Source organism: Marmota flaviventris, chromosome 3 (genome assembly GCF_047511675.1).
Source record: "Marmota flaviventris isolate mMarFla1 chromosome 3, mMarFla1.hap1, whole genome shotgun sequence".
In the NCBI taxonomy this organism is placed as follows: domain Eukaryota; kingdom Metazoa; phylum Chordata; class Mammalia; order Rodentia; family Sciuridae; genus Marmota; species Marmota flaviventris.
The window spans coordinates 46,550,433-46,569,749 of NC_092500.1; the positions used below are offsets into that span (position 1 = coordinate 46,550,433).

Genomic DNA, 19,317 nt, shown 5'->3' on the forward strand with positions numbered 1-19,317 from the left:
TATACATTTAGCCTTGGTTGAACTGGGATGATGACAAAAGGTGTAACAGCCCAGTGGCTGAAAAGAAACAAGTCACTTTTCTAAATAGCAGTATTTTTATTATGGAGTGCAAATTTAGGAAATAGTTTTGAAAGAGAAAAGATACCATAGAAAAAAATAACAATTTAGTAACAATTACTGGAGCTTAACCCAAGGACAAATATAGCATTTACTACTCCATCTTCTAGGGAGTAGATACTTTTTTCTTAATTCATAGTTTTTGTTGTTTAAATCAGTATAAAAAGATCAGGGGACAAACCCTGAAGGCCATACTAGGGAAAGGGCTCAAAGAACCATTATGATTGATGCTCAAAGAGAGGAGATGAAATAATTTAGTATTAATCATAACTCTGGAATGATCATTTTTGATAGAAAATAAATTTACTTTTAAAGTCAGTCAAAGCATTTATAAATAATTTTGTGGTAATAGACTGTGATCTTTACATGTGAATTTCTCCAAATAAGATGAGAATGATATCTTTTTTTAAAAAAATAAAGTTTGAAAGAGAGAGAGAGAGAGAGATGAGAGTTTATTCAATTTCAAAATCTCTGAAAGAATTTTGTCTAATTGTGAAGATTGAATTTGGGCAAAATGTTCTTGACTTCTGAAATCATTTGATACTCCTTTTCCATGCTGATGTTACTGACAAAGTTCAGTGGCTGAGAAGACTAAATGTTACCACTTAATTGGCACATTTGGTTGATTTAATAAAATTTATATATGTGATTTACTTTCTAACAACTTTGCTAAAGTGAAGTAAACAGTAACACAAAGAGAGCTGGTATTTCAAAAAACGTCACACTCTTATTCTGTAAGCATTCTTAAAGTTTTCTATATGACAGTTTAGTAAATACCAGTAAGCACGGTGATCACAATTAGCTACTAGGATAATTAATATTAATTTTAATCAAAGCTAAAAGCTAGAGAGACTATCAAGACAATCAATCAATATAAGTCTATTTGTAAAAGAAAAAGCAAATATCAGTTAGCAAATCAAACAACAACAACAACAAAAAATCCAGTGGTATAAAATTACTGAAAATCTCAGAGGGTCTCATTATCATTTAACACAAATTCGCACAGCTTTATTAGCAAATAACTGCTAACAAGAGCACTTATTTCCATTAACAAATGAAATTAGAATTTTGTGGAAGGAGGTGGGGCATGGGGGAAGTAAGGGAGATTTTTTAAGTTCCAAAGCTATTTTTGTTTTTGGATAGTTTGTATTTTAGGGTGTAAAATAATTGCATTGGTAGGTGATAAAGAGCTTTACCTTTCAATCTCATTAGAATAATTTCAATTATTTTATAGAAGTTGAAACATGCAGTAGGGGTAGATTGGTTATGAGTTGCCTTGAAGTTTTACCACATGCCTGTTATCTCTCAGGATTTCAGTTTCTTTAACCAAAATGAAGATTTTGGACGTGGATAATTTTTGAGGTCATTTAGGGAGCACAGATTACATTCAGCTGCTCATTGAACCTCCCTACTTGGTAACAAGGCCCTTGACCTTATTTCCATTGCAAACTTAATAAGAAACCATTAACAGTGCTGCTGGAGGTTCCAGGCATATGGCTCACCCATACATGAAAACAAGGACGCTCCAAGGTCAGTGGGTTTTGGAGAACTCAGACGTTCCTTTGTCAAAGCACGGAAAGGTAAGAAAGTCTAGAAAGTCCTCCAAGTCTGGTATGTTACCAGAGCTGCTCTCAACATATCTATCTAATAATAAATCTTTGATTTTTTTGAATCCACAATATATATCTTTATTTCTTAAACTCTGAAAGACAAGGGTTTTCCTTAACACTAAAATAAAATGTGTTTTCCATTTTATGTGTTGGCTTTGCTCCAAATTAAATAATCTGGTAAAGTCATTAAAGGAATTTAAGACTTTAAGTACTGTTCTCCATTGTTCCTTTTCTCTGGCTAAGCTTTACTACCTAAAAATGCGTATTTTTAAAGAGTTTATTGAGGTTCAAAAAGTATTGGTTGATATACATCTTTGTTGCTTAACTGGGCATTTTGTTAAATATTCTACTGTTTCCTTTTGATTCCAACTTCAACCTCCCTCTTACATTTTGAATGAATATTTGGTAATTAGTTATTCCCATCTTTTTCTAAGATAGCTTTCCAGGAATAAACCCACAGGCACTCTAAGGATCTTTTATGTTTAAACTGTTGTGACTTATCTTTTTTGTGCAATTATCTAAGCAAAAAATGTATGATTAGAATTAAATCATGAAAAATAGTTTTTCCCTTCTTAGTAGAGATGACTTCTTGGCTATAGATCTATGAGTGGACTAGGAATGGGAAGCAGAGTTACTCTTGTCAAACTTGTGTATTATAATACTTTAGCAATTATCTATATGAATATGCCTTAGTATGACAGTTGTGTCTGTCAGGCTGTAATGTACAATTAATGACAAACTATTGCAACCAGATGGATAGGGTGTTTGGAAATAGTGTTTCATTTTATCTTAATTGTAACACTCTTTGTTTTTTCCTGCAGCTATGTGGTATCTTGATCCTGTCAATAGCAATATGGATCCGAGCAAGCAAAGATGGACAAGGGGTAATATAAAAATAAATACAATGTAATCTTGCCCCCAAATAATTTCTCGTATAATAATGAAAGCAATGGCAATATTAATAATAGTAAATATTTCTGTAGGTTTTTCTTAATTGCCTCATGTAATTGTACTGATAATTTGATTTTATAATTCAATCAAAATTACTTACTATGTTCCTGGCACTGTGCATGGAACAAAGAAAGTAATCACTATGCATAGAATAACCTTCTGGAGAGTGGAAGAGGTGTTATCCCACAATTAGGAAGAGTTCAGTGGAAGTGGAGGTAGAAAGGGGCCAACGTGGAAATTTGACTCCTTCAGTATTTGTTTATGGTTGGCTTGACACAGCTTGGGGATGTAGACCACTGCTCCTCCTCCCCACCCAGAAGAACAATTTATATGGCACCAGGTATTGACAATATTTAGCTGATTCCCAGGTGACTGGCCCCAAAGGAAAGAACATGAGAAGTACTCTTGGAGAAGAATGTACATCAGTGTTGTAAAGGTAGCAGATCTGTCACAGCTAGCATCGAGGGCCACCCCTTATAACAGGGGGCTGATCATGCTAGTGCGACTCTGCAGGTGGCTGCACATGCCCAGCTTCTTGCTATTTATGCAGGATCAACATGACCACTTCCCATCACTGCAAGCCTTTCTATCCCTTGGGCAAAGCTCTTACTAACATTTCCACAGGTTTGAAGGAAGGTTAGTTCTGAGGGTTGATTCTGGCTCCAGCCTTTGGACTCCACATGTGCTATTTCTGCTTCATATCATAGACTCATAGTGTGGAAGGAGGAGGGTGGAGGTGAGAGTGTGGGAAGATTGTTTTGTCAGTTCCCCCAATATAATACTTACAATGCTACCCTGGCACTATCTCCTGGGTCCCCTGTTCCCAGTTTTCTTTTCCTTCCTCCCTCCTGTCAGGAGCAATCCTTTCCTTAATTTATTATTCTTACCCGATGTAAAGCAGTTGACTTGTTCTTCTTGGTTTTTACGCTACTGTCACTATTCACGATTGCAATGTCTTTTCAAAAGTCTTCCTCTTACGAGGCAATTTGATGTCTATTTGATAGCTACAAAGATAATATGAAGCCAGTAATTAAGACAATGCATTTTCTATTAGAATTTATTATGTGGTGCAGCTAAATGCCTTTGGACACAGCCTGGTGGAAAAAAAAGCAAATTAACATCTGTTTTGCTTCCTTTCCTAAAGTGGTTGAGTGGTTGGGTTTTCTGAAAATTTATTTAGTATTTCTTCTTTCTCTTTTTTTTCCTCTTTTTTTTTTTTGTAATTTTCTTTCTACCCTGAGAACCTAGGGAATCATTGTGGCAATTAGCTGCTTCCTCATTCTGGGCTTCGCCTCCGTGAAGAAACTGGGTGGTGGGGTGGTTGTGGCAAGTAGTCGGTAACTCCCAAATTTATCATTTTCATTTATTACTTATTCAGATAAATGCAACTCTGACTGCCTAATGGCCTGGGTCTCTGATGTTTGGGTCCAAGGAGAATACTGGAAAGTGTGCAGAATCGGTTTGACTTTGGAGCTCACAATTGGGCACAGAGACTAACAGCCATTTGAGGGTGCTTTTGGTCCTTTAAAGATGTGTGTGCAGTCTGCATTTTATTTTATTTCATTTTCATGTTTCTGGTTGACAGTCTCTTTCTCCCAACTGTTTCTGGTAAACAAACGTGGTGTTTAGTCTGTAAAGGAACTGCACACATTGAACGTGTTAAAGGAGAACTGTTGTCCTTGAGAGGGTGTGACTCCACATCTGGGGAGGAGAATGTACTAATGGGGCTCGACAGCATCTTTAGTTACATTTTGACTCTTATGCTGTCGGCCTCTTACCCTGAACAAAAGTCTCAATTGGCCAGAACAACATTAACCCGCCTGACATGGGAAATTGTTTTGATTCACATTAATCTGAAGGCAGTGACAAAGAATCGGGACTGAGAGAAGATTTGATTTATTACTGGAAAAACAGAGGCAGCCATTTTAGAAGAGAAAACATGGGCTTAAAACAAAAAAAAAAACCAAGATTGTCAGGGAGGTGGCATCTCTTTCTGCTCAAGTGTCTCAGAGGGACCTGGTTTCCTCAGGATAAATTTTGCACCACGAGGCAAAGCGTGCTGGTAGCCATCTTTTTCCAGCAGATCCCTTCTTCTCTAAAGATGACACCCAAATGCTCCTCTTTCAGGCCCAGCCATCCCATTTCCTGTAGAAAGCCTCCCCTTGTCTTAAGATACACATAGACTCAGTGCTCACCCAAGGCACTGCAGCTTTTAAAAAGCTGCTGTGTCTGTCTCTGTGGGAGCAAGCATCTCAACTGGGGTTTCTACTTCATTCTTTATAACAATAGCCACTTATTGGGCTGGACTTGGAATAGTGACTGACAGGCAGTCAACACAGCGGTTTTTTTTTTTTTTCTCAACTGGCTGTGGTTCACTCTGCATGGTCTGTCCCCAGAAGTTCCAGTACAGGTGTTAGGTATTTGGCCTATTCTTTCTAACTCTGGGCTATGTATCCTAAGTTCTAATAACCCAGCTAGAGAGTCTCCATCCTTCCGTGTGCCTTAGGTTTGCCTGTACTGGCTGCAGTGTTCTGAAGAGCAATATTTGATAGTGAATTCATATATAGCTACTTATGTTTTTCTTCCTTAAGGCTGCTTTTTTGTCCCATCTATTTTGACCCAGATGTCATGCCTGTTTAATTAACAAAAATGATTTTCCTAGCTCCAAATCATAACAATCAAACAGAAAACCCCCAAAGCAAACAGAAATCTTTAGGACATAACCAAACTTTCAAAATATGTAAATTGAAACATTATTTGTAAGCATAGACTTTTGGAGACAAAAGAGTCTTTGGAAATCACAGACCTGACCCACTTCCCTTTTATAAATGGAAAACTGGGCCCAATGAGTTAGTTGACCATCCTAGGGTTGCAAACCTAGTTATTTCCTAGGCCTCTGATGGGAATATAGAGCTTCATTTTAATACTTTTATCATTTCTACACATTTCTTCCTATTCATTGTTGAATAAAGGTTTTCTCTAGGCTTAAAAATTAAGTCTTTAAAACAAAAGAATTATTAGTAGTGGCAACAGTTATTTTTGTACTGACTGTTAAGGGAGGTGACCTCTGGGCTGCATGGCAGATTCTGGGAGGCAGAGTCTTTGAGTGGGTGGAGGGACTAGTGCCCTTCCTAGAGACCATCTAGCAGACAGCAGCCGTGGTGGTCATTATAGGAAACAGATGGGCTACCCGCCTAAAAAATGTTAACATCTGGTGTAAGCTGTCACTCTAATTGTGATGGGCTACTGGACATATACCTGGAGGACATTGGTAGACTGAGGCTAGGAGTAATGAGAGTGGTGAAGAAGAGGGTGCTGTGCTGCCTGCCAGGTGAACTGAGTTATGGCAGATATGTAGCCCACCTACCATGAAAGGCCCTAGGATGTTTGCCTCTCATCTGAATACTTAACAGTAGTAGGTAAAATAGAGTTTCTAGAATATGCCTTCTAGGAAAGAGAAGATAGAATTGATAATGGAATATCAAGTACTGGACTTTTTTTTTAAATCAAGATGCAAAGCATTTTTATTAACCTGAAAAAGTCCCTTATGTCCCCTTCCTTCTTTGCTCAAAGGAATACAAGGTTCTGATTTTCATCACCATGGATTTGCTTGTTTTTGAACTTTGTATGTATGGAACCAAAACAGTATTTACTCTTAATAAAGGACCCCCCCCACTCAACACAATGAGTCTGAGATTCATTCCTATCATTGTGTATATCAGTGATTTGAAGAACATGGGCTTTTTGAATTAAAATAATTAAATTCCCCTAAACACATGCTAGTTTATGTATAAAATGCAAAATATGTGAATCAAAAAAGAGTGAAAAGTAGCTGGTCTTCTAAGCTTTGAAAAACAGTTTTTAAAAACCATTACATTTCTTCCACCCAACTTTTAACATTATTAGAAAAAGATAAGGTTGGAAACATTATTCAGAAAAGTGGTAGCTTCACGAAATGTATAAGGGTTGAGTTTTGTTTGTTTAGATTATGGAAATGTTTCAAGGGCCCCCAAATGGGTCTTGTACATAGTTGGTACTCAATAGATATTTATTGAATGAACATGAACATCGAGGAAAAGAGTTTCTGTCATTAATTTCTCTCTCTCTCTCTCTTTGTTTTTAATTTCCAGGCTATTAGTTCTGGGGACAATGGGGCTCACTCCCATTCTTCTGTGAATATGTTGATTGCTGTAGGTGCCATCACTGTAGTTATGAGTTTCCTGGGATGTTATGGTGCTCTAAAAGAGAATCGCTGTATGCTTCTTTTGGTGAGTTCTCCAGACATTCCAACTCTCAGATTCTTGAGGATGATCTCCTGTCCCCATTCTCTGTCAAAAAAGACTTGCCAAGATTGATGCAACTTTAACTTCTGTTTTGAGGTTTGATTGTAGACACTAATGTGGTTTAGATTTGGCTTAGCGTGGTTTAGATTTGGCTTAGCCTGGTTTAGATTAGAGGACATTCTGAGAGGGGGTATATTTTAATCATCCATCCATTCATTCGTTCACTTTGTTTATTCATGCAACACGACTGCATAGCTGTATGTGCCAGAAAGTGTGCTAAATGACATATGAGATCTAAGGATAATTAAAACCCATTGGGGAAGAGTAGTCAGTAAACAAAGAGCTGTAGTGTGGGAATGGTCGGAAGGGCAAGGATATAAGAGGGAGTTTTCAAGCCAGAGGCAGAGGTGATGGTATGGTGACAGGGTGATGACGTTTCCAGGAAGACAGCCTGGCAGTCCAGAGCTGACAGGTTTGGGCAACTGAAAGGCTTTGGGTGTGGCGGGAGAGTGGCAGAGGCTATTTTCAGTCAATGATAGGAAATGACTCTGAGTGTGAATTATGGCCAAATCTTATTAAAATGCCCACATGCCAAGCTACAAAAATCTTAAGGGAGAGAATCAACTTTGTCACTTAGAAAATTTCCAGGAGGATAGAATGGGTTGTGATAACTGATAGGCATTCACTTGTCTGTGTGTGTGTGTGGGGGGGGAATACTGGGGATTGAACTACTAGGATGCTTTATCACTGAGCTACCTCCCCAACTTTTTATATTCTTTTGTATTTTAAGACAGGGTCTTGATAAATTACTGAGGCTGACCTCAAACTTGCCATCCTCCTGTATCAGACTCCCAAGTTACTGTGATTATAGGCATGTGCCCCTATGCCTGGCTACGCATTCACTTTAAACATATATAGTAGAAAATAATGGATGAGTATGGTAAAAATGTTTAAAGAAATCAATTGTTTATCATATATAAATCTGATATAAGCATTTATCAAAGAGAACTTAAAACTTATTTTTCTAATAAAATAAGTATGGTGTCAGTCCTTGAAACCATACTTTTAACTGTTTATTGTGAGGGGAAACAGAGACAGAGTTTAATAGAACTCTAAGAGCATCTCAGTGTTGTTTTAACTAATAAGGCCTTATTTGCAATTTGGGGACTTTAATTACTTGAGAAGCTTGTTTGAGAAAAAACAAAACATTAATCTGGGAGCCTGTATCCTTCAAAATTATGATTCAGCAGATCTAAGGCAGATTTCAGGAATCTACATATAAAACAAGATGCCATGTAATTGTGATGGTGGTGGCAATACTGTTCTGAAGCCAGCTCTGCATGTGTTTGTAATTGATGAAGAAAGCAAAGGAGAAATAATAGTCTAACAAATTCACTTATGTTTTCAAATTTTCCTTCCTTTAATATCATGCGGATACCAATTGTCCTATAAAGTAGTTTTGTTTGAACCACTTTCTTTGATCAGTCTTTGAAGCAAATGTTCCTGAGTAGTAATGGACCCCAAATTGGGAGCTTGATACAAAGGGTGGAGGAAATAAAGATTGTGGCTAATATTTCAACTGCTATCTGATCCAAGTTGTCAAGAGTGTGTCATGCTGAAATGTCCTAGATGTTACTAGATACACTGAAGGAAACAGATATTACTTTTTTCTTTTCTTCTCTCCAGTTTTTCATAGGTTTGTTTCTGATCCTGCTCATGCAGTTGACAGCAGGTATCCTAGCAGCGAAATTCAAACCTGAGGTGTGTACACAGAGAATATTTGATAATTTTGGAAAAGTCTAAAAATTTGAAACACTATCTCTGATGCGAATAATCTAACAGTACTTCTCAATTTTCAGACTGAGCGTGCTCTGAAGGCAACTCTCCGCGAAAGTGCACAGCTCTTGAGTCAAACAAATGAAGAAGGAAGAAAATTTCAGAAAACCATGGTTACATTCCAAAAAGAGGTAATTAGAATTCATATGTCATCTGGGCAGCTGGGCATAGTTATTCAATGTTGGTTTCACTTTTTAAGGTGTATTTCTTAAGGATTGAATACCTTTTTTTTTTTTTTTTGCAGATTTTAGCTGATCATTCTTGTCACCTTGCAAAAAGAAAAATTCAAGCATATTTGTATTTATTTTTTTCCCAGATTCTTATGAAGTTTTGAAGTAGTTTAGGACACAGATTAGGAAGATAGGTTTATGGCAGATTATGACAGTTTATGACCCTTGATTGGGTAAAAACCGTAATTCTTTTAAACAGTAGCATATCTGGGATATTTCTCACTCTCTCTTCCTCCATAAAATGATCATAGCTAACATTTTCACTGATATTTACTTTGTATCAGATATTATATTTAGTAGCAAACAATACAACAACCCCAGGAGATGGTGTTTTAGAATGTTTTGTGTTGCTATAACAAAATACTTGAGGCTGAATACTGTATAAAAGAAGATGTATTTAGCTCATGGTTCTGAAGGTTCAAAAGTATGGCAACCTCATCTGCTCATCTCTGGTGAGGGCTTCATAAAAGTTGGTTGCTACACTGGTAGGAGCATATACAGAAGAGATCACATGGTGAGACATGTAGTGTCCATATCAATTAATGCTATTCAAGATTATGAGATCAGAAAGCATAAGCAATTAGTCATGTCTACCATGGGAACAGGAAAGTGTGCCCCACCCCCCTGCCCAAGAGTATCCTCTTTGCTAATTTTGACCTTAGAACCACCTGAAATTGCTAGCTCTTTGTCATAGGAACATCATCTGAGTCATGTGTTTGTACAATTCAGTCTTTGGGCCAAATTACAAGGCTTTATATTTGCCTCAGTTGAATTTGTTAGTTTAAATCCATTTTTTGAATCAAATTTGAAATTGATTCAGTCTTCCAGCATGTTAATCATCACTCCCATCTCTATATCAACCATAGTATTGAAGAAATGCTTTCTATGTCTTTATCCAAATCTTTGATAACAATGTTGAACAGATCACATTTAGGTGAAAGCATAACAGACACATCAACAGATGACAAAAATAAAATTATAGCAGCTAATCCATATTATTAAGAGCATTCTATAAGCCAGGCACTGAGCTAACACCACTTCATATCTTCATATGGATTTTCTACAATTTATGAATTAGATGTTTTTATTAGGAATTGTTCTTATCTGAATTTTCAAATGAAGAATCTATGACATAGAGAGGTTTAAATAACATGGGTAACATGATCACCTACCCATTAAATGAGAGTGCTTTCAATAATCTGGCCATTTCAATGCCTCAAAGTCTGGAAGATCAGACAGTGAAGGTTCTAGTTTCTTTAGTCAATTTTTTTTCCTTGCCATTTCTGCATGAAGATTCTTCTCCCTAATAGATCAGTTAGGAGCAAGATGAAGGATAATGTCTTTTATCTTTTTCATTTAGTAATATTATGTGCCATATGCCCTGAGTGATTGGGCTTATCACTTCCCTTTTTTTCTTCCTCAAACTTGGCCAAACTTGATGCTGCCTTGTCTTTGGTGTTTTGTCATGTGTCTGTCTATGTTGGGCCTGAAGCTTACTGACATTATTCTAAGAGCTCCAGCTTGCATTTGTACTTCCCTCAAATATTTAAAAGACGCCTATGCAAGTTCATCTCAGCGAGGGCCCCTGGAGCATGCTCATTGGTCTTTGAAATACCTCTCGTCCTTTTCCTCCTATCAAAAGTGATCAGAAATCATGGGATAAAAATCATAATTTTAACACTTCTTATCTCTTTTGAGCAACAGTTCTTTAATGAGACCTTAACTCTCTTGTGAAAACTTGGAAACTTCTTTGCTAAAAATCTAGGATACCTAGACCTAACTCTGCTCTCTTTTCTGTCTAGAAAAAAAAAAAAAAAACTAGAAGGGAAGTCTTTACTTTTTAAAAATCAGTTTTCTAAGTTCCTTAGACTTTTGCATCTTAGCTCAAATTTTCCTGTTATTACTTAATTAATAACTATTAAGACCAAAATGAAAGATTCCTTTATTTCTGCTTCTATATTCAGAGAACTGGGCGAGTTGACTTACTTTATATTTTAGCATAAGAAACATGTTCATAATGATATTCAGAAGAATATAATTCAATGTATTAAAAATGTTTTTAATCTCTCAATGACTGTTTTTATTCTACTTTTCATTGAACAGTTTAAATGCTGTGGTTTGATCAGTGGAGCTGCTGATTGGGGACGTAATTTTGAAGAAGCTTATGAGTCATGTAAATGTTCAAGTCCATCAGATTCTTGTATAACTTATACAGGAAGATATGTTTATAAACAGGTGGGAACTAAATCAAACTTATCACAATAAGTGGTTCTGTTATTTTATTTTCCCAATGAAAATCTCTACAAAAATTTGAAACGCAGCAAGTACAATGGAAATCATGATATGAAAATCTCAGGAATTACTCAAATAAAAAGGAAATACTTACTGAAAAATAAGAGCAGAGCTGGACTCAATAGTGCATGCCTGTAATCCCAGTGGCTTGGGACACTGAGACAGGAGGATCACAAGTTCAAGGCCAACTTCAACTATTTAGTGAGGCTCTATGTAACTTAGTGAGACCCTGTCTCAAAATTAAAAACAAAAATTTAAAAATGGCTGGGAATGTGCTCTGTCCCTGGGTTCAATCTCTAGTACAAAAGAAAAAAAAAAAAAGAAAAAAACATAGAAAGAAACATATATTTAAAAAATTAAAGTATTTCATTAATTTCTTCTATGGGTTTGGTATTATTTAAACCCAACTTTAGTAGGTCAAAGTAACATTTTACACGTGAAAGCAAAGTACAAACTAACATAAAAGTTTATTTTGGCCTGTCTTTGGTGACCTTAATCATTATTCTCTTTTTTCCCCCTATTGTAGACTAAGTTCCAGAAATAAATATTTTCACTTCAGCTTGTAAAATCAGGCCTCCCCCCACCCTCCCAAATCAAAGGTTTCTTTTCTCAAGAAATTGTACATGTGTAAAGAAAGGATGTGACATTTAAGGGTTTAGGTTCTGAATGTTTAATGTACCTACAAATTTACCTATTGCAATTGAGGAGTTGCTTCGGATATTTAAAGTTAACTTAAAAGACGATTTTTTAAAAAAATGTGTTTTAGATGCCATATCTATGTGACTTGTGGCTATTAATATGTATTTGTCATATTTCTTTTCTGAATCAATTCATCAAATATTTACAGACTACCTATGTGCTAGCCTTTCTGCCAGCCAGTTGAAATCTATGCTTGAACAGGGTACAATGTTATACACATGGATGCTCAAATTAGGAAGAGAGAAATGTAATCAGGCAATTTCCATTTGAGGGACTGTTGGTATTGTGGGGATAGAGGAAAATTTGGGTATTATGGACCCAAACTAAGTTAACATTTGAAGTTCAGAATATGTTTCACAAAAGGATGTGACATCTGTCCCTCACCAAAGGGCTTTTCATAAACTGTCCCTCTGTTTGGAAGGAATGCATAAAAAAGTAACGTTGATATTAGTGTTTCATTTATTTGCTGTTATTCTTCACTGCCTATTATATGTCAAATAGACCCTTGCTAAAATCAGAAATGCTTCAGGATCCTCTAGCAAGTTATAATCATTTGGGGAGAGAGATATATAATTATTATGATTCACAATGAGTTAATGTCTATAATATCTGAAAATTATTTTCAGTCTGGTATTGTTTGGGCTTAGTGATAGCTCCTGAGATTAATATATTCAAGGAAATGAAGTATCTCAGAAAAATTTTCTCCTTCTACTACTGATCTGTGTCACTGATCTTATTAGAATAATAGAGACTGTTCTGAAGAATTGCCAGTACTAATATTTCAAAGTAACTGATGGGGGAGAAATTATTTGCCAGACTACCATATTACTATGTCTTTTCATCATCAAAGTAATATTGCTTACAAATTTCGTATTTTTTGTTCTTCCTTTATTCTGTCCTTTATTCCCTACCTAATTTTAGAGGCACAATATCTTCAAAGAGTAGGAAATAAATATAGTGCAAATGAATGTAGTTTCCACTTAGGATAATGAGGAAATGACTAAATTCAATTGCAGATTACTGTCTCCTATTAAATATTAAACTCAAAGATATTTTGCCTCAGGGTTTTGAAAAGCCTATTTTTGAAAAGTATTATCAGGAGAAAAAAGAAAGATAGTCCCTGTAAATTCACACAACATTCATCTGAATGTAGGTTGATAGCTGCCCCAGGTTCCCAAAAGGAAGGTCAGAAATTCATAAAATACTTGCATCTGTCGCGTGTCATTTGTAAGAAGTCTGGAAAAATATGAAATCTGGAATGTCCATGATTCATAATTCTTTTTTCCTTCCTGTTTGCCAAGATAGCTTCCTTATCTTGGGGAAAAGGGAAAGAAAAACCCTCAATTATAATAAGTGTGACTCAGTAGATACTATCATTAATCTCTCAGTTAACCCTAAATGACATGATAATCTCCTCAAATGCCTACTGCTTTGGATTGGATGTGCATAGAGAAACCCACTAAATTCAGGATGAAGGAAAAAGATAAAAGCCCATTGGAGAACTTTTATTTTATAAGCAGTAATATTTTATGAGCCTTTTGTACGCATATGACTATCATAGGGATGATACATTTTATGACAATACAGGCAATACCTCTACTACACTGTGTAGTATTTTTCCATTTTAAAAATTATCCTTATGGTTTATAATTGTTGAAATTTTTAAATGTGGTCTGAAATTATTTGAAATTAGAATTGCATGTTAGTTTGAATAAGCATCAAAAATACAGCAGAGGGCTGGGGCAGGGGCTTAGTGGCAGAGCGCTTGCTTAGCATGTGTGAGGCACTGGGTTCGATTCTCAGCACCACATATCAATAGATAAAATAAAGGTCCATTGACAACTAAAAAATATTTTTAAAAATATAGCAGAGAGATCACTTTCTAAATGTCTTATCTAACATAATAGCATAATGGCAGACATAATTTTTACCTTCTAGGAGATATCAAAGGATTTTAAATTTTTTGTTTTAAAAAACATGATTAGCTACAACTTCACCCAAGTACCTCTCTGCTGCTGATTAAAAACCTAAAATAGCCAGGTGTGGTGGCATACAACTGTAATCCCAGTGATTCAGGAGGCAGAGGAAGGAGAATCGCCAGTTTAAAGCCAGCCTTAGCAAAAATGAGGCACTAAGCAACTCAGTGAGAACCCTGTCTCTAAATAAAATACAAAATAGGGCTGGAGTTGTGGCTCAGTGAGTTTAATATTCCTGAGTTCAATATCTCTGGTAACAACAACAACAACAACAACAAAAATCTCTAAAATATCTGAAGTTAGGATAAAATTCATTATTTATCATGTTTAAGTTTTAAAAATTATAATTTGGGGAGATATTTGTGAAAAAAAAAACACACATGGTTTATAATTATTGACCCTTAGGTTCAGCAACTCAAAAGTTGAAGCAAAGTTTGCTCCTCAAATTCTTTATAATTTAGGAATATATTAGTATAAAAAGTTGTTATTTATAATAAAAGATCCTTGATTCAGTAATTACAAAATTGAGCAGAATTTTGCTACTCAGATGCTTTTTAGTAGATGAACAAATCACAGGAGTTGTAACCTTCCAAAGCAAGGGGGTTAGCAGGGAGGGAAACAATAATCAAGTTGCTTTAAGTTGAGTGTGATCCTTGGGAGCAATATAAAAAGTTGACCAAATGAATAAAAATCTTAAATAAATAATTATTAATTAAGGTCTACATTTTAACAAAAGGTAACTTTTTTTTTTTGAACAGACATGTGAACCAGTTATAAGAGCCTCGGTTTCAAACCACCTTGATATAGTTATTGGACTATCATTCGGATTGGCAGCTGTCGAGGTACAGTATAATCTTGCATGATTTACTCTCCAATCTATTGCTTGTCCATTAGTTCTTCCAACAGATATTTATGGCAAGCCAAACTAAAAATAAAATAAAATAAAATAAAATAAAAAACCCAGATGCTTTAGGAAAGCATGGGGTACCAAGTGCCCAAGGGCCAGCATCTCCCTAAATCAGCCTTGAGTCTGATGGGGGTGGATTAGAGCAGGGCCAAGGCTGCTATTTCTGAATGATCTCTCTATTGAGGAAAAAGTAGAATTAATTTTTATGGGATTCTTGGTCTTAGATAACCTTTCCCGTTTGAAAAACAGCATAAGGGTTAAAATTTCCTGAAGTGAGAAGGAAAAACCACCAGGATAAAACAAAGAACTAACCTTTATAACTTCTGATTTCTCATCATGATTTTGAAACAAAATAAAAACTGAAATCAAGTGTGGAGAGCTGTTCTCCTGTTATTCTATTCTAGGGAAACCAGTAAGTTCTAAAGACCAGGGGAAATTGCCTCTGATTTTTCTTAGCCTCAGTACTATAAATTCACTTGGAGAAGTTTTCAAGGAAGCTCTGACTGGGGCCTAGGTATTACTCTCAGCAATTTAATTATTGATGTTGAAAAAAATATTCTGTGTAGAAGACTTATCTTGATGGATTTTCTTGGCATGGACTTTTAGAACCCAAGGAATGCTTTTTCATGTCCTAAAAATCTTTGCCAACAGGATGAAATTAAACTGTTTCTGGAGAAGCATTTTTGGAATTATCCAGATCTTAGGTAATTTAGATATCAAGTGAGTCAAATTCACACACAGTCCTATTTCAGAGCATTAGCAAGAATTTAAGCAATGTAAGGTATCTCCTGGTGAATGCCTCTGAGGTCTGAGCTCCACCAAGTGCTATTTGCTTCACGCTTAAGAAATATCCTGCAGCATCCCTTTAGACTTTGTGATACTCTCCACCTCTTTCCCATGCCACATCACTGTCGGATAGGAATTTTAGTTGAGATTAAAACGATTTAGTGTCTTACATGGTCGTTTAGGTTATAGGTAGAATTTCTCAGCCAACTATTAGACAAAGGGTAGGTATTATTAGCAGCAAATTGGACTGTTGACTATTACTTTCTTACAAAGCAAATGAGTAGATCTAAAAGTGAGGCATCCTCTTTATTTGTGTCTGATGTGTTATCAAAGTCAAGTGGCAATATGCATTAGGTCTATTTCTTGTGATTCTGCCTTTGGTTTCCTTGCTCTATATTCTGGGTTTATGTTAATTTAGAAATAAAAGCTAATGTCTATAGAGGTGAGTGAAGACACATTGATACACTTGTATAAACAAGCAGCAACATGCACATATATCTTAATAGAATAGAATTAAATGCATGATTGGAGACTGGGATGTTGCTTGGTGGTAGAGCATATGCCTAACATGTGCCAGGCCCTGAGTTCAATACTAGCACCAAAAGTAGGTAAATGAATAAATACATGAATGAATGATTGGGAGTACAGGCTTATTATAAGGTATTGAATATTGAATATTGAATATTGGCCCTATTATTAAATTTCATGTTAGACCCAACTTCAGACAATTGACTAAGACTGGCTACAGGTCACAGATGCTTTTAAGAAGATTCTTGAAAGCAAAGCCAAAAATAGAATAAATAAAATATGGACATAGTCGATTGTGAAGATTGATGTCTCCCATATCCAAAGCATTGCCAAGACTTTAGATGCATCTAGTGGAAAAATAAAATTACAAGAGGAAGAGAGCATTTCAATATTTTATGAAATTGGTGTAATCCATGTACTTGTTACATGTTTAGATATTTCATGGGTTTTTCTGTACAGGAAAATACCTTAATAAAAACCTTCAATACAGTAATTTATAGGTATAGAGTTTGTTTTAGTCAGCTTTTTTGCTGCTGTGACTAAAAGGACCCAAACAGAACAACTGTATGGGAGGAAAAGTTTATTTAGGGGCTCACAGTTTCAGAAGTCTCAGTCCATAGACAGCAGACTCCATTCCTCCAGGCTCAGGGTGAGGATGAACATCATGGAGAGGGTATGGCAGAGAGAAGCAGCTCACATGATGATCAGAAAACAGAGAGAGAGAGAGAGAGAGATTCCACTAGTCAGATACAAATATACCCCAAGGCCACACCCCCAATGCCCACCTTTTCCAGTTACCACTCAGTTATTCTCATTGGGATTAATTCACTGATTGGGTTAAGGTTTTCACAACCCAATCATTTCTTCTAGGAATTTTATTGCATTTTTCTGACACATGAGCTTTTGGGAAACACCTCACATCCAAACCATAACAGAGTTTATATATGGTGCTGTCCCAAAATATGACTATTTATTCATTTTTAGTTAGATCAGTTAAATTAAGTATGATTTCCAGACTATCTATAAATATGGCAAATGTTTGATTCAAAGAATGTTTTGCAACTCTTTTGCTGCTATTGTCATTTTGTATAGTTTCTCAATCTAAAGCCTGCCTTCCCTCTTTTGTTTTAAAGAAAACAAAACTCATTTTATATACTTTCTCCATTTTATTAAAAAAGAAGCTTTAAAAATAGCCTTTTGTTATCCAGTCTGTAAAAAAACATGTATCCTAAAATGTCCTATGTTCTTAGTCATTAGGGCTAATTGCCTATCACTTAGGTGCACTGCCCCCTGCTTCTCTGTTTTTCAAATTCAAATTTAAAAAGACACAAAAATACATAGAAATTTTCTTCTACTAAATCTTTTAAATGAAACAAAGCGATTATCTCCCTGCAGAAAATAAATTCAGACCATTTCCATGGGGAAATATGGGGACAAACAGCCAAAACCTTCTCACATTTAGACTTCTGCATAGAATTTAATGGGGTGGGTCATGGATTATAAAAGACTTTGTTAAGACAATATACCCTAGTAGGAGTTCTTCTCAGATTGGATGCTAGGAATCTATACAGAATGCTTTATTGTATTAAAAAAATTATCCCTGAACATTTTTTTAAAAAATTTCTCATTAGATTTAAATAACCAGATTATCTCTCTCCTTAAAAATGATAACAGCAATTTATAAGCCCAGAAAAAAAGATTAACACTTTTTTCTTCACTTTCATTTAAAAAAATAAAAAGCCATTGAAACTGTCAGTCATCACATTGAAAGTTATCCTAACAGGAGGTCCTAAGAAGAGAGTGGTTAAAAGAAAAATGATGATTTTATCACAGTGGTTAGCCTGCTTCAGAACATGGGAACCTGTGCATACCACTTGGGAAGTTTGTCATGAGTCTGAGCATACAGTATAAAATGATGGATCTCTTTTGTTTGCTATTTGTTTGGAAAGATCATAAAAGTTCTTTACAGAGACAGTGAGATGCAAGAAACATCCTTGTCCTCCAGACTTAAAAGTTTCGGATCAGGTAAAAGAATTTAGTCCTGAATTTTATGACATTCTCATTGAAAATCATTACTTCAGAGAATTTATGTCTGTTTTCTTTCTAAGAAGGAAGAAATACCAGGCAGCCGTTCTCCTTTGAATTACATTTCCACTAAGGTATTAGTTAGCAAAAAGTCACACAGTAGGAGTGTTTGAGATGACTCAGCATAAGGGCACCTTGCCCTCTCTGCTACCCTTCAAAGGGAACTGGTAGGGAGAAAATTTGCGATTTGCAATGCACATAGGTCCTTTCTGTCATTTCTACATCAAAGCCACCACATGCAAGTCACCAACAGCAAAGCCAATTTAGAGCAAGTTTTGGGGTCCCTTATTCTTGGGAGAGATAATGAGATAGAAATTATGCCCCATATTTTCAGCTGTGCTTTGGCACTTCAAAGGAAATTCCTGAATTAAGTGATTCTCCCCATATTTTAGAAATCTTTTTTTTAAGTTTCTTCATTTTTCTTCTTCTAGGCAATGCCTAAAACTATGGCGAGAGAAATTCTAGACTTCTTGATTTTTATGCAGATAATCTAAACCAGATGACCATAGCTTTTTTTTTTTTTTTTTTTTTTTATGTAAGCAATAGGTATATTTAGGCCTCAGGTCCCAAAGTTACAGGGAAAATGCTTTACAGAAAGACATGAATGTTGGAGAAAGGGGAAGGGGTCCTTTGGTGGTAGTTACTACTGCACAACTAAATAGGGCTGTTGAAGACTGAATAGTAAAAACTCCTATTTAAGACAGGAACAAAACCTCAGAACTTTCTTAGTAGTCTCCTGTCCCATTGGAGTCTAATTTCCCCAGAGATTCAGTAAGACAGAATTTTTTCAAATATAATGTTCTTTCTGTTTATTTAATAATGTCTCTAGAATTTTGCCTTAAAATTTCACATTAATCTTTTCTTTTATTCTCTAGGTACTTGGTATGGTGTTTTCTATGATCCTGTTTTGCCAGATTGAAAAAAGATGAATTTGTTCATGGATATGATAAGCTACCATCAGTTCAAACCCTTTTGCAATTTTACTTTGGCTTTGTGACTTTAAATATATGAGTGTTG

General features: G+C 35.6%; 1 protein-coding gene across 1 annotated transcript; it reads left to right on the forward strand.

Moving 5' to 3' along the window:
- The first annotated feature begins 1,610 nt into the window (after positions 1 to 1,610).
- On the forward strand, positions 1,611 to 19,229 carry Tspan8 (tetraspanin 8). The gene is made up of 8 exons (XM_027927311.1): positions 1,611 to 1,697; positions 2,549 to 2,611; positions 6,809 to 6,946; positions 8,648 to 8,722; positions 8,821 to 8,928; positions 11,131 to 11,262; positions 14,753 to 14,836; positions 19,176 to 19,229. Exons 1-8 carry the CDS (start codon positions 1,611 to 1,613, stop codon positions 19,227 to 19,229), a joined length of 741 nt encoding a protein of 246 aa, XP_027783112.1.
- Positions 19,230 to 19,317: the final 88 nt, after the last annotated feature.